General features: G+C 43.7%; 1 protein-coding gene across 1 annotated transcript in view; it reads left to right on the forward strand.

Moving 5' to 3' along the window:
- LOC114669451 (uncharacterized) overlaps positions 1-16,381 on the forward strand; it is a 79,456-nt gene that overhangs the window by 2,448 nt on the left and 60,627 nt on the right. The window contains exons 3-14 of the mRNA XM_051924010.1: positions 1,005-1,139; positions 3,003-3,119; positions 5,662-5,817; positions 5,937-6,044; positions 6,298-6,432; positions 7,215-7,334; positions 10,847-10,966; positions 11,126-11,233; positions 12,645-12,782; positions 13,063-13,185; positions 14,812-14,952; positions 15,315-15,416. Of these exons, the coding sequence (XP_051779970.1) occupies positions 1,005-1,139; positions 3,003-3,119; positions 5,662-5,817; positions 5,937-6,044; positions 6,298-6,432; positions 7,215-7,334; positions 10,847-10,966; positions 11,126-11,233; positions 12,645-12,782; positions 13,063-13,185; positions 14,812-14,952; positions 15,315-15,416 (1,503 nt within the window). The remainder of the gene's footprint in view (positions 1-1,004; positions 1,140-3,002; positions 3,120-5,661; positions 5,818-5,936; positions 6,045-6,297; positions 6,433-7,214; positions 7,335-10,846; positions 10,967-11,125; positions 11,234-12,644; positions 12,783-13,062; positions 13,186-14,811; positions 14,953-15,314; positions 15,417-16,381) is intronic.

Below are 16,381 nucleotides of genomic sequence, written 5' to 3' on the forward strand. Positions count from 1 at the left end.
CACCTGCGTGTCTCTGAGTTTACCCCTTAACAGGGATGGCTGGATGGTATTGAAGGCGTTGTCAAAATACAAAATCTTCACAGTGCTGCCTACTTTGTCCAAATGAGAATAAGCAGATAGATAATTGCATCCATCAGTTCAAAGAATCGCAGTAATGAAACAAAAGCAAAGAGTCAGGAAACCTAAAAGGTAAGAACTAAACACACACATGACAGATTGTTTTTAGGGATACCTGCAGACTCTGATGATGATATATCCGAAGCTCCACTTTTTATATTGTTGCATTGATGACGTTAATAATGTCATTTTCAGAGTCACACTCTGTTGCGGATAACCCCATGTTGTAATCCTAATATTTGCAGCGATTTCTCCTCTATGTTGTTTCCAAGCAGTGCAGCGTATCTTCATTGTCATGTCCTGCTGATGGAGGTGCACCTCTGTCGCTGCAGATCTGCACTTTCTCAGGCAGGAGTCATTCTGATCCTGTAGTCTTATAGGATGTCCACCATGTGCCAGTTTGATCACCTTCAGCCCACGCTACCTAATTGAATTTTGTCACCCAGTCTTATTGTGCTTTATTTCGGTCACTACTCTGTGCCATAGCCTGGCCAGACACATTTATTTTAGAAACGTGGCCATTTTGCTCATAGAGGGTCCTATCGATTCCGTGCCACTTGACATTTTATGGAGGACAGCAACAGAAATATGGTGTGGAAAACAACAAATGTAGTCTGATAGACCAACCAAGAACTTCTTGGGCTAACGTTTATGTGCTGTCAGTGGGGTGTGAGGTCTCGGCTGCTCCTCTAAGTGGGTTTAGGACTGCTGAATGTGAAATGATAATCCTTGCATTCATTTACGGCATTTGCTCAGCTGCAGTGGAAGCAAGATGGTGCTCATGTCTTGGATAAAAAAACAGATTGTGTGGAGATTCCCAATTCTGTATTCTGGTTTCTGTGAAGTGACATGGCATGTGTGTCTCTTATTGTGTCTCTCTTGAACAGATGACGGGACTAACTTATACCAGGGCTGTGCTTCCAAAAGCATCTGTGACAACTCGTCAATCTCCTCCAGTTACCTCCATATTAATCTGAACGCAGGCATTCAGTGCTGTCAAGGAACTCTGTGCAATAAGCTTGGTAAGTCGTGTGCTTCTATTCTCCACCATGGTGGCCTTTCATTTGCGTTTTAATCTATGTGTTATTTAGGTTCTTTTTTATTCTTATTTATTATGATCATTGAACTGCTAAGCACCTGTTCTCGTACATGACAAAGCAGTAGAGTCCACTTCCAATGTGGAGGACCAGCCAAAACCCATGTGAGCCTTGAAGGAACTCTTGAGCTGACCCCAAACCTGAAACACAGACACACAAATCAAAAATAACCATAAAAACAATGAAAGAATAATAAAAACAAAAGAATGACAAAGTACAAACCAAACACAAAGATGACAGAGCCCTCTGCCTCAGGACCTGCCTAAATAGTAGCAGTCCCTGACTATGCAGCTCTCGCATGCTCCCTACTAACCTTACCACACTCTTGTTCTTCTTCCTTGTTCTTGCCTTCAGCAGCCATCAGACTCTCAGATCTCTGGACCAAGTGATGGAAGGCCTTATTAACAGTGAGCACTTCCAGGCTCCCAGATGATGACATTGATCAATGGTCACATAAAGGCAGATGTCTCCCTACTGCTGCTAGGTCTTCCTGCAGCGTCCCTTCACTATGGAGGTGTTCCCTCCTGAGGCTTCACCAAATTTCTAGATCTCTAGATGCTAAGGGAACCTCAAAGACTGTGAGAGCATTCCTCTTATAGAACACGGGGCCTTGAGTGACCTCAGCTGTGATGGTGGCGTCTGATCATGACGGGTATCACTAACCCAGATTAGCTTTACCCCGGTCTCCATGAACTGTGCCTCTCCACTGTCCCCATAGCCTTGGCTGTTTGATTCCTGTTTATTGTGCTAACCCAGAGTGTCATCTTTATTTGAAATTTTAGTTATTCATTTCTATCTAGTGTGTTTTTTAACTGAGATTTGTCTATGCCTGAGATTCTGTTGAACCATCTTCACAATTTATGGCCATAGCTAAAGCACTCTACAAATAAATGGATTGCTGCTACTTCCCTTTACAAATCCAGCTAAGATGTCACTTTAGAGAATAAAAGGTAAAGTATCACTTCTGGTTAATAGAAATAGCCCAAACGTTGAAGGAAATCTATGTTTTGTACCTAATACTTGTATGTAAAATTTGGTTGACCTAAGTGAAAGCGTCCTCAAGTTATCGTGTTTACACACACACACACACACATACACGCACACACACACACACACACAGACACACAGACATAATTCCAAAAACGGTATTTGTGGACTCGGGGAGGTATAAAATGTCGAGATTCATCAAAATCTCAACATTGAATTTTTGGACAATTACAATACTTTCCCTATACTTCATATATGAGAAAGTAAAAAGCAACTTACTACATATAAAAAATGGATAAATAATCAAAACAAATTAACAGGAATATCAAAAGCAGCAGTTAAAGAGAAAGCCATTGGCCTTGGAGAGAAGCAGTGAAGCTCAGAGGATTGTGTCAAAGTGCATGAGGAGCCACTGGCGCTCATTTCACATCCTAAACCAGCGAGTTGTAAATCTTGAAACAGGATGAGCTCCTTTAGGCCAACAGGTAGACCATGCTGGTCACCAAAATGTGGCTTGGCAGGGGGCTGGGCACAGACGAGCACGGGGTACACACTCTGTGATATCCCAGAAATGGACGACGGTCAGACACAAAATTGTTCTCTTAACCAAAAAGAGTGGAATGTCCCGAAGCTACCAAATGGAAAGAAGGTTAACTTAAGTGCTCAAGCTATACAAGAAAGCTAAACAGATCTCATATGTGACCTCTTCTAATCTGGTAATGTTTGTACTGGAAGAGGCACAGCCAGGAGACACGCGTGTAGAACTGCTGCGGCTTCACCATTGTCTTGCTGTCGTTTCAGGTTCAGGCCTAACTTGTAGTGACTGCCAGAATTCGTATTCATATGCGAATTGCCAATTGAAGCTGATGTCCTGCGCTGCTGAAGATTCTGCTTGTGCCATCGTCACCAGGCGGACTCGTAAGTTAAACAACTTTGTAATCTTTTTGCGACGTGGAGAAAACAAGAACTGGGCACCCAGGTCTTAAAGAGCAAGACGTCTTGTGCATATTTGGGTTGTGTTTGAATAATTACTTTCATTCAGCACCGTGTAAGAGGAGGCTGACTGGGTGTTGCATCGCTTACTCTGTCGGCCATTACAAATGAAACACCGCTGGTAAATCCCTTGGGCGTGCGGGGCCACTTGATCAACACTACAGTATTTCCTGTGGTAGACCAACAATCCGGAGGCTTTCTTTCTTCTGAAGTTCCAGTGACTTTGCTTTTTGTGGATGTGTACTCTCAACAGCTTTGCTCTGCTGCTCCTAAACCACTTGGGCCTGCACCTCTGGCCACTGTTTGTTGCTTTGTTAGGTGACTTCCATCATCTGGAACAATTTTACTGAGAACATGCCATCAAGACCCACAAGCTCGCCAATCATATTCAACTTTCTTCTCCAAAATAATATTGGGGTCCTCACAAATCCTACTCTGCAACCATCACTTGGTCAATTATTCCATGCGTCTGGATTTCTTTGTGTGAAGTGAAAGTAACATTTGTGTGAAATTTATTCTTAACAAGTTTCCAACTGTGTCCCTGTGTCCTTGTTGAAGAATTCATTTTCAAGTGACAAGCAGCATCCTAAGCCTTTCATAATTGTAAACTCTTCAGTCACGTCACCAGTCACGTCACCTCTTGATCTCTGTTTGAATGTGCCTGTAAGTCCATCTCCTACATTGGGTGTCTAATTTAAGGGTCCACGACTCGCAGCTGTAAAGAAGTGTTGACCCCAATATAACATGTCAGAATCCAAAGCTTCAATTTTAGATTTAAAATGCTTTCACTTTCATAAATGCAGAAGGTGCTCGTTCCACCTTGGTGTCAAAGTCCTTTGCAGATATTTGTGAACCTGATCAGTCGCAGTGACATCACCGTTAATCCTGTTTTGAACTCTGTTTTCTGGACACTCACATTAAGATCCATTTGAATACTTGCATCTCCCACCATGTCCAACAGGTCTTGCATGTCTCCATCAGTTGTGGTTAAAAGCCAAGCAGCGTCCACATGCCTTATGTCCTGTGGTGAGAGGTTTGTGGTGCTGTGCATTTGAAATAAATAAACGGAAGTCTGCAGGCAGGTGCAGGTGGAAATGTGATATGGGTGCTTCACATGCAGATACGAGCGGATCGGTCAAGTGCTTCATTCACACCTTGGAGCAGGTAACTGCAGCACCTGAGCCCGAATGGTGCGTTAAAGGGAGCCTGGGCAGGAAATGGGTAGAGAGGAGAAAAGGAACAGAACAAAGGAATGGAGGTTAAAGGAAAGAGAGAGTGAGAGGCAGGATTAGGGGCCATGCTGCTCAGGATGAAATCAGGTGGTCGGGCGTGTGGCCCAGTGAGGGGCCGAAGAAGATCGCTTCTGCTGAGTGATTAGGATTCTGTAGGCTTGCAGGGTCCCACATGTAACCTCATTTTTATGGATTTATTTAATGCCATTTATCTGGACTTTTACCCTCCTTGATTTTATGGATTATTTATTTATTCATGAAGAACGGAGGCACTGCACATTTTGGACACTTTGTTGTGCACTTTGCACAAACTCTGTGTGTGTCCTCCTTTGCCCAACTCAATGAAGATCAAGTGCACAACATAAAATACGTCAGATGAGCACCCAGCACAAACACAAACAGTTTAGGCCACACAGGAGCTCTGTCCACTACCAGGTTCGGGTCTGAAATGAGATGCTTCCTTCTGGGCCTGTCCCATTTTATGGACTCTGACCAGAGTGGGGGGGCATTAACTTAGTCAAAATACCCTCAACTGGGTGTCTTCTCAGAGCTGCAGGTGGAAGAGGAAGGTCAGTTAGTGGCAGCGCCTCCTCTTGGCTCGTTCTGATGTCGTTTACCTCTATGACTCCTGAAGGTGACCCCCCAAGTGCACATGCATGTCGATGTTCGTAAGATGCTTATGCTCTACCTGTCAAACACGTTTTCAACATCTACAAAGCATACAAATAGATTGTTCTTCATATTAAGGCATTGTTCTACCAAAACCAAAGACTCTCATGGGCTTCTTGGGGTCCCAAACCTGCCCTATATCCAAATGTGTGCATCGCTGATGAATGCTTCACATTTATTCTTTGGATTCTTAAACTACTCACCACATGTGACTCATTAAATGTTTTGTCCTGTACTTGTTGCATTTCTTGGAAGTTGTGACAGATTCTGATTGCAGACCAGTATTGTGGGGTCTTCCTCTAATTAAGTACGGTCGATTGCTGAACGACTTCTGAACGGATTCAGTAGCAGTGCTCTTTCCAGGTTTCATAAATTCAGAATGAATTTTTTGTGGGTTTCTTTGGCTGGAAATTCTCAAAACAAAACTACAATTGTGAAGGCAGCAGTTTAAATATACCAGACACTGTCTTTGTAGAAAGGATTGAGTTTCCGTTTCTCTTAAAGTTATGTTACCACAAGTTTAACGGAGTTTGTGCCAATTTCTTTTCTTTTTTAAGTTTCTTCAGGATTGTTCAATCAACTTACGCCCATGCAGATCATTTTCCGGAGGTACTGCGTTGCCCCTGATGACTGCAGCATTGGCTTCTCCTTTCAAGATAACAACTATGTGTTTTCATGGACTCTCCAGTGCTGCACGTCTCAACTCTGCAATGCCGGGCCTGGTCAGTGTTGGATTTGCTCTGAACCGCCGGTCCTAGCTAACTGAATTCATTCATATTTTGATATTGCTCATGTTGGATGAAGAACAAGCTAATGCTAACTCTTGGCGTTGTCCATTCAGGTAGCACCACATATGTGCCTAACGGCCTGGTGTGCTGTTCGGGGTCAGGCGCACTCTGCCAGAACATCATCAGCTGTGTGGAAAATGAGGACTACTGCTTCACATCAGGTAGGATGGCCTCAGGTGAAGGATCTTATAATCAGCAAAGGGAGATTTGAAGTAAATTTAAAGGTATGTTACAGTGAAGGAAGAAATGACAGAGCACTTTAAACAAATCTAGTGGCGGTGCATTCAAATATGAATTTACTGTAGTAGTGTACCCAATATTGTGTCACTGTGGCAAACAAGGACACTTTACTTGGCATGATGGAATGTGGTGCTCTGGCTATCAATACAACAAAGATGGCTTTTCTCTTAACAGTCGAAGGACCAAACATTTACCAGGGATGTGCTTCATCACGTGTGTGCGAAAGCCCAGGAAACGCGTCCTCCATCCTCCAGATGGACCTCAGTCCGCAGATCCAGTGCTGTCAAGGCAGTCTGTGCAACAAACCAAGTGAGTCCTCTCGGGCCTCTCAATTCTCTTTAATGGAGCGGTCTGGTAGCACAATCATCACACAGCTCATGGGTTCGAGCCTGCACTTCTGGGGTTTGTCGTTAGGTTAGAGGTAGGGTTGTATCTGTAGACTCCATGTTTCCTGTCACCTTCTTCCCAAATCCGTGCAGGTTATAGCAATGAACAGGGTTAGCCAGTGTGGAGCTGATTCCAGCCACGAGGTCAGTCCAGGCAGAATTAGCTCTCTACACTGACTCGCAGATACGTTAAGTGAAAAAGAAAGGAACTGCTAGAGGAACCATAGTCCAAGAAACAAGCTGAGGTCATAATTGTGAGGCAAAGCGATGTTACATCAGAGCCAAAGGGAAACATTCAGGACTCGAGTACCAGAGAAAGACATTTGTTACCTGGAAGACAATAAATGAAAGGCTTTATCTGCAACACTCGGATAGGGACGAGCAGCTAAAGGTGGCCTTTTAACTCCATCATGTAACTGAGGCCTGACATTGTGACCCTTGTGACCACAACCAACTGGCATGCTGACGATGAGATCACAGCAAATTAACGTGACAAGGTGCTAAAAATATTCAGCTTAGTCAGTTTACTTCAAATGCAAAAGCTAACATCAAGGTAGCTCAGAGGCTCAGATCCTAAGACCTTTAAACAGAGTGGATCCATGAATGCAGGGTGAGCTGCCAAAATCAATTTGGAGACACACAGACTGACATTTTCCATGTCTTGTCTATGGTTTGAATTAAAACATCTGTTTCCTTTTTATTTAGGCTCCATAATCATGTGTAACGAGTGCATGTCTACATTCTCCTGGGAAACGTGTCAAGACTTGGTAACAGCATGCTCTTCTCCGAGCCCCTATTGCACCACTGTCTTCAGCACGTCCTCACGTGAGTCTTCATCCACCGGCTTAAGTTTCTGTCTGTTTAGGGGGTCCTCATCAGTGCTACTCTTGGGTGTCTGAATTGGGCATCTTCTGTTGTGAATGTTAGCAGAAGTTCATTTGATGGTATAAGAACAAGACAAAAGTACCTTCAATGTGTTGGGGTCCAAGGCGGTGACCCCATTTCAGAGGAGTAGCTTTCTTAGGGAAAACTGAATGACTTTCCATATTGAAATAAGGAGGACTGTTAGTCCAGGTGATTTAATCATCTGTCTGCAGTGGGATCAGCATCCAAAACAAACACCGACTTGATAGGACCAGAAGGGGCAAAAGTGAGGTCATAGTCCACTCAAAATGTCTTCCTCCACTCAAGAGAACAAAAAGCAACAGCGGTTACAGAGTGTGCTTCACCCCCACACCTTTCCATGATGGCTTTGAGCAGCACAGCAGGCAGCTTCGTCGATTACGATGAAGTTCGGTGTTGTCTCTGCCCAGGCTTTATTCAAACTGCTGTGAGAAGAAGAAGAGCTGTATCCTTCCTCATTCCAGGCAGCATGTGGTGAAGATGTCTGCTGGTCCATCCCACCTTCTGCACCTTCTCTTTCAAAGAGTTCTAAATGCTGCCAGGTAGCTGTAGACAGGTTGATGGGCACATTCTGTAAAGAACTTGCATATCTGAACCAGGTTTATCTCTTTGTAAATATCTCTCCTGCCCTTCCTTGGACTTGAACAGTTTGTTTGTCAAGGCTGCTTGGTTCATTGCTCTAGTCGCTAATATGCTCCAGCAGCCTTGCACATCACACCTGTGCACTTGAACATCTGAGCTGGTCCTTTTGGCGATGTTCTTCTCTCTGTGCCATGTTTATTCTTATTGTTTGGTTAGTGTCACTTGCAGGAATGCACTGTGCCATTATGCCAAATTCCTACATCAGGTGTACCCAGTTGGCAACGTGTTTCTGATTCTCTTAGTTGTTCGCCTTTTCTCTTTCAGCAGTTTCCCAATAGCTGAATGCATGGGGTAGCACAATGGTTAGAACTCAACCATTGGACCTCAGTGCACCTCACTGATCCACTGGCTTGGTTTGAGTTCTCAGTCTGAGTGATTTCTTTGTGATGTCCGCATGTTCTCTCTGTGGCTGTTTTAGCTCACCTCTCACCTCCCCAAGAACTTGCAGGTTAATTGTCCCCAGTATGAATCCAAACTGACAAAAGAAATCTGACAAACGAGTCAAGCTTGTCCTAGCTAAGCTGCCCCAATATTGTTTCATCCAGATCGTTCTTAAAGGTTGTCACGGCTTGATAGTGTGGACACCAGAGGGCACTGATGCTCCTCAAAACCCAACACACAGACACTGAGGACAAGTTAAAAGCACCCAGAAGCTCTTCACAATGGTTCTCCCACCACCACAGCCACAAGTAAAAAGTCCCACAGCACACACATGATTCTTTCTCCTCCGATCCTCCCAGCAATCTTTGTCCACCTTCCGCCTAACTCTGGCTCATCTCTGTGAGGTCGGTCCAGTCCACTTACATTAGCTACCCCGGATGTGCTTCTGCTCTTCTGCCCACATGGTCTGTCAGCACTTCCTGGTTAGACAGAAAGCTCATACCATATAAGTCCTCCACAGCACCCCCTGGTGGCACTCACGTCACCAAACAGGACTGAGACAAAGAACTCCAAGTCCCATGGTTCCCTGCGGCCACTGTAATCCTGGAGAGCTGCCATCTAGCGTGTTAGGGGAGGCAGTGCCCTACACCTTTCCCAATCCTTCCCTCACTTGGGCGTCCCGAACGGGGTTGTCTGCCGGCCGTCTCTTACAGTAGTTTGTTTCAGACTCCCACAACTCTTTGCATGGAGAAGTGTTTCCTGGTTTCAGTCCTAAATACACTTCCCCTTAAACTCCACTGATGTCCTCAAGTATGTGTTCACCATTAAGGTGAAAGAATTTTGCAGGATCTTCTTTATCAAAGCCTTTGAGGATTTTGAAGACCTGAATTAGTTTCTCATGCAGTCTCCTCTGCTCGAGACTAAACAGGTTTAATTCTTGGAGGCTGTCAAAGTAAGTCCTGGGATTCTCCTGGCTGATGTCCTCTGTGCAGCTTCAAGTGCTGCTATGTCTGTTTCATAGTGTGGTGACCAGAACTGCACACAACACTCCCGATGTGTCCCACTAGAGCAGAGTGCCCCTTGGTTGTTATTCAGCAGTTTTAATGATATAACCTAACATTTTATTTGCCATCTTAATCACTTCAGCACATTGCTTAGATGATGAGAATGTTCTGCCATCATAAACCCCAAAATCCTTTTCAGAGATCTCTTCCTGTAGGTCAGTGGCACCCTTGTTGTACTTATAACTGTGTAGTACTTTGCAATTTTCTGCATTCAACTGCATTGTCAACGTGTCCATCCAGTTCGGAAGCTTGTCTTGATTAGTTTTTGCTGCCTCCTCAATGTCTGCCATTGATCCAATTTTAGTATCCTCTGAGATTTACTAACTATACCAAAATCTGTCTCATTAACTCTTTGAGGGCTAATTATTTTTTTTCCATTTTGGCCCAATGCTGAATATTTTTTCAAAAAAACATAAATCGTCATAAAATATTTATTTATGACAAGTGTCCTGGCATTGAATGTTCCATGAGCCTCAACACTATGTGAACTCACATATGTCTTACACAGCATAGTCCTGCGAGCTGCAGCAACATTAGAAGCAGCCAATAGCATGCATTGCTACATTACATTATTGCAGTATGTGCCGCTGTTTCAGGCGTCTGTTGCTGTATCCTGTGACTGCTGTGGCAGATGGTGCCAGCTGTGTGAAGGCAGCCTGGCAAAGGCACCCATCTCAGCCCAGCCGACACAGCCGTCTTCAATCAGCCATCTTCACGCAGCTGTCCTCATGCAGCTGGCACCATCTACCACAGCGGCCACAGTATGCAGCAACAGATGCCTGTGACGGCTGCACCAGTGTAACACATCCTGTAAGCAGCATACTGGTAGCAAATAGAGCCGCACTATCAGGTAACAGCAGGTTTTGGCAAAATTTACAGCTGATTACGACCCTCTACCCTTGGATGTCAACTAATGTGAACTCTGTGTGTCGACGTATGTGGACACCAGCCCTGAAAGACTTAATATTAATCAGAAAAAGTAAGGGTCCTGATGTCCACATTCCACGTGTCTTTATCTCCTGCCCATTTCCCAACCTGCGCTCCAGTTTTGTAGGTTGCCAGCGATGCCAACAGCTTCTAGTTTCAGAATTCATCTTCAGTGTGGCACAACTAAGTCAAAGGCTTCTTGACCGGGTACTTTGCATGTCATCTTTTGCATCCGGTGCTTCAGATGTAGGCCTCTGAGAGCCTGCATTGGAACAAGTGGGTTTGTGAAGGACGCTGATGCGTATGTCATAAGAGATGTCAAGAACTGCTCCTGTTGTTTCCGGTGCATTGTTCCTAATGTTGAATTGATGAAGCTTGTCAGTTTATCAGGGTCCTCTTCACTTTGCCTTTCCTCCACAGTGTCACGGTCTTGTGCCGCTCCGGAGAGTTGCAACTTGAGCATCTCTGTCAACTACGGCATTGGGAGCAGCACCTGGATTTCGGAGTGCTGTGACTCTGACTTGTGCAATACTGGAAACGGTAAGGCCAGGGTTCAAGGGCCAAGTGGGGACGACTTGGGGGAGGAAGGCTTCTGTGGCCATTAGTGTTAGTCTCCATTTGAAATAAATACTTTAATGAATTACCACCTGTTCCACTGTTTATTTTCTTTGAACAACTTTCTTTTGCCTTTAACTACAGTTTCTGTATCCTATGAGCTAAATGGGATGATGTGCTGTGTGGGACCAGACAACGAGTGCACCAGCACTGTGAGCTGCAGCGGCATTCAAGACTCCTGCTTCACCGCACGTACGGAAATGTCTTGACGTTCTCTTTATGTTAGAGTATGCTGGGGACTTGTTTTACTGTCACTCGCTTGTCTTATCTGCATAGGTTTAGTGTATTTCAGGACGTTTTTGTAAAATACAGCAGTTGTCAGACTTTACATTTGGAGAGGGGTGAAACTACTGTCATGCATTAGAAACGCGGCCCTCATTGTGCTCAGCGGGCTGGCAGTTGTTTTTATTCATTCATCATCAGTTCCAGCCTTTCACTCAAGTCCTGTCACCTCGTGACTTCATGGATTCAACTTTAAAACACAAAAAGCTGACATACTTCACAAGACGGAGGCACCTTCATTACAGCTATAGTCACATAGGACTCATTTTATTCCTGACACTTTCATTTCCACTGCTCACTTTTCTTGTTGATTTTATTTTCTTTCTAAATTGTTCACTGTTTATGGTGACAGTGACAAAGTCTTCTAAACACACACAAGTCCAAATACAGAGAGGACTTTGGAACCAACAGCGTATGCATAATGGTAGAGACAAAATCAGGGCTGAGTCTGAGAAACTCCACGCTGGAGTCCACGCATATCTTCAGCTTTAATGTTCTGTCCATTGATTGATGACTGCAGAGGCCACTGGTCTGATTGTCATGTGTGCCTCCATGTTTAGGATGAGTTCCCACTTCCCATTGCCAAATGTCATTCTTAAAATACTTGCTGTTCCATTTTTGACCTTCTCTAACATTTAGCGAGGTTGAGGTTCAGTCTGGAGTTTTAGGTCCCCAAACTGCATTCAGGCTTTTTGATGAGCAGGTTGAAGTTAATACTCTTTAACAAAACTGCATACCACTATGGTGTCCTGTCACAACTCTACCACTGATATTCACATATTCTCAGGGAGGATTACCAGCTGTTGATGACAATTTCAAGACGAGACGCCCATGTAATGCCTGTCTACAGCAGATAGATGGTCATTTCTGGGGGGTGGGATTGGACCGCATGTCTGCCTGAGGTGTTGCCAACCGGGATCCCGAGGTGTTTCATTGTGTGGTGGGTGCGGTAACGCACTGTGCCAGTGCATGCTCCCCAACCGTACTGACCTGACCTGATGACAATTTCATTATGAAATGGCAGCCATTTTGGCCTCCACCAGGATGAGTTGGCCATGGCCTGCTGTATAAATCACATCACTTTATTCAAACTAATAACTTCTGATTCTGGAAATCATGTTTATGTACATTTCTAAGCAAAATTGAACAAAGACTCCTTGTTTGTTATACTTTTTAATGGATTGTTTGTGTCCTGTACTACAAATGTCCCATCGCTTTACTGGTTTGTGCTCATTACTCGCTGGTTTCCATGCTCCATGTGTTTCTCAGCATCTTTTTTTTTTATCAATATCTCACCAATATCTTGTTTTCATGTATACAGTAGACAGTGATGGACAAGTTCTCACGGGATGTGCCTCCCGAGACGTTTGTGAGAATCCCCTCATTGCAGCCACCTACCTGCAGGTTCCTTTCAGTTCTCAGATCAGCTGCTGCCAAGGGATCCTCTGCAACAAACCGAGTGAGTTTGTGTGTCCTTGTAGGATCAATGTCCACATCTGACTTCACGTCTTCAGATCAGACCTCCACCCTCATGTTGTTGGCAGGGCTGGCACTGTCAGAAGTTTGCTTTTCTTTTTTAAAAAGGATTCTGGCCTCGTTCTGAGCCTTTGTTCTGTTTGTCTCCAGCTTTGCTTTGTCCTTTCTCTAATTTCCTAATTTCATTTTGTCACATCACATTGCTGTCTTAGCCCTGAACTTGACATGGATGGGTCTCTCATAAAAGTTCATTGCCTTTACAGATTCTAGTTTGGTGTGCAATGACTGCTTCTCCACCTATTCTTGGCAATGGTGCCAAGCTGGACCTTCTTTCTGCACCTCTAATTCCTCTACCTGTGCGTCTGTTTTGGAATCAATTAATTCCAGTAAGTGAAATAAGAGTCCTTCATATTAATATTTGTCTAAAATTAACTTGGGTTTTAATGACAGCATACACAAAGCATACACTTTATAAAGAACTTACACCAGAAGCCAGTGCTTTCATAAAGGATTTTCCCCTTTCCGGTTTCTACATGTGTTGCAGATTTTGAACCCTGAATTATTCCAGGTCTTCAACCACAATCTAATAGTGTTATGACCTAGGAAGGTCCCAAGTGCAAAAGTCCCAAAAAATACTCAAAATGGCCAGTAGAGAGGGAAATAGTATGAAAAGCTCGGCTAGTCACTCAAAGAACAACGTAAGATCTTTACAAACATAAAAAAATATTATTCCAAAAAAGTTCTATTTAACAAGAAGCTCTGAAGAACACAACAACCACAGAAGGCCACAGCTAACCACAGGCCCATTACGACTTCCAAGTGGCAAAGTCAAAAACCAGAGCAAAGAGTCACAAAAAGCCATACAATCAGAACAATCCAAAAAGCAATAAAAACAGGAGACCACCAAGAGCGTCTTCAATGAGCCACAAGAGATGGTGGGTAGTCCCTGCCTTTGTAGGGCCGAGGGCAGTCCCTTAACGGTGATGGACAGGTAGCCCTGCCCCTTGAGGAACCACCCACAAAACAGAATACACATCAACACATGGAAAATAAATAATCAACATAGAAGATGAACAAAATAAACATAAAAATGGTATCTGAACCTCAGCTAGGGGGTGAAACCAACAAATAGTAGAAGAAGTGCACCTGAGTGGACAAATAACTCATTTCTTTTTACCTATTTTATGTATCTGATGAACAACACATAATGACACAATCAAAACTCTTAAAGAATTCTGGATGAAAAGAAAAGAAAACATATTAATATCTATCAGCTTTCAAAGGCCTACAAAGCCATATCTGAGGTTCTGCAACTCTACTGAACCACAGGGAGAGCCGCACTCTGCCAATGGAGGAAACCTGGAGCAGTAGAAGGAGTGGTGGGCCTGCCAAAGTTATTCTAAGGATTGAATAAAACATCCAAAGAACTGCAGGCTTCTCATGCCCTGCAAAAGGACAACATTGAAGACTCCACAAGCAGAAGCAAGCACTGGAAAGCACTACTGGGCAAGAAGAACAGAAATGAGCTTCTCTCATTTGACAGAGAGCCTTCTGGGATAACATTCTGTGGACAGACAACACAAAAATGAAACATCTTAGCAGACATGGACCCCAATATGTCTGGTGTAAAGCAAACTCAGCATTCCTCAGCAAGAACAACAGACCAACGGTAAATCATGGTGGTGCTGGAGGGATGGTTTGGAAGGGCATTGCTACTCTTACTAACACCAATCCAAATTAGATTGACTAATTAAACGTACATCTTTGAGATGCAAGAGGACATCAAAGTGCTCAGATGAAACCCCACTGAACACTGGGAAAAGCTAGAGTGCACAGACCTGTTAGCTGATGTGCAGTGGAGATGAGCAGATGGTGACAAACACAAATTGGTGGGGACAGGAAGTGTGGAAACAATAGTTTACTTAATACAACGTTTTTTTATTGTTACAGTGTTGCTGAAGGTTTCCCCCTTGCGCTTGCCAAGTCCTTATCACGTTGTTATTCTCTTACAGATTTGTTTCCCTACACACATTTCTGGCGCTCTTGCGTGTCACCTGAATTATGTAATGTCAGCGCATCCATCAACTACGGACATGGCAGTAACATGTGGATCACGCAGTGCTGCAGCTCGGACATGTGCAACTCGGAACAAGGTCAGCAGTGGACTGTCCTTCTTCTAAGGTGTCACCTCATGGTCCTCAGTTAGTGTCTGTCCGTGTGTGTTGGGGGGAGGCTAAATCTTCTCATTGTGGATTTACTGGTGTGTGTGTGTGTGTGTGTGTGTGTGATGGCTGTGTTATGCAACCTTTCTTCACTGACAAAGTGCAAACACAAAATGGGCAAAGGTGTCCTTAAATTATTCATTCTGGATTTTAAACCAGCTGGACTCACATCATGTACTACTTCTCTCAGGATTACTTAGCTCTCTCTGTCATGGAGTTAGGAGTGTTGACACCAGAAGCTGTGCCATGTCTGTGCTCAGCCGCTTCTCACTTTTTTTCCCATCTTATGGCAGTTAACGTGTCTTCTGATCCAAATGGGCTGCTCTGCTGTGTTGACAACACTTGCCAAGGTATCCTGTTGTGCACTGGCATCCAGGACCACTGCTTCATATTTGGTGAGTATCAGCTGGTCGCTGTCAAGTGAGGTCCGCATCACAATGCCTGCACACCACCACAGCACACTCCCTAAGTTCTGCTATTCTGCTGAACATTTGAACCTTATTACTTTATAAGTATTTTTGTGATTAGATAGATAGATAGATAGATAGATAGATAGATAGATAGATAGATAGATAGATAGATAGATAGATAGATAGATAGATAGATAGATAGATAGATAGATAGATAGATAGATAGATAGATAGATGATTTAATGGATTCCAAATTATCTTGGTATCATCTGCAAACTTGACCAGCTTGTTCCTTATATTCCTATCCTATTCCAATTCTGATGAGGTTCCTCTGCTTCCTGTGTCTGTGCCAGTTCTGCACCCAACTACACTCAGCACACCCTGAACCGCCACTCCTTTTAGTTTGATGCCCACCTTCTCATGTGGCACCTCATCAAATGCTTTCTGAAAGTCCACATCAATCATATCATCTGAACCTCATAGAATTCCAGCATGTTAGTAAAATATTTCCCCAGTGATCAGTGACTTCCTAAAAATATGCCTCAAGGGTTTATATATGTACCAGTGGTGCTTGAAAGTTTGTGAACCCTTTAGAATTTTCTATATTTCTGCATAAATATGACCTAAAACATCATCAGATTTTCACTCAAGTCCTAAAAGTAGATAAAGAGAAACCAGTTAAACAAATGAGACAAAAATATTATACTTGGTCATTTATTTATTGAGGAAAATGATCGAATATTACATATTTGTGAGTGGCAAAAGTATGTGAACCTCTAGGATTAGCAGTTAGTTTGAAGGTGAAATTCGAGTCTGGTGTTTTCAATCAATGGGATGACAATCAGCTGTGAGTGGGCACCCTGTGTTATTTAAAGAACAGGGATCTATCAAAGTCTGCTCTTCACAACATGTTTGTGGAAGTGTAGCATGGAACGAACAAAGGAGATTTC

The sequence above is a fragment of the Erpetoichthys calabaricus genome, chromosome 2 (assembly GCF_900747795.2).
Source record: "Erpetoichthys calabaricus chromosome 2, fErpCal1.3, whole genome shotgun sequence".
In the NCBI taxonomy this organism is placed as follows: domain Eukaryota; kingdom Metazoa; phylum Chordata; class Cladistia; order Polypteriformes; family Polypteridae; genus Erpetoichthys; species Erpetoichthys calabaricus.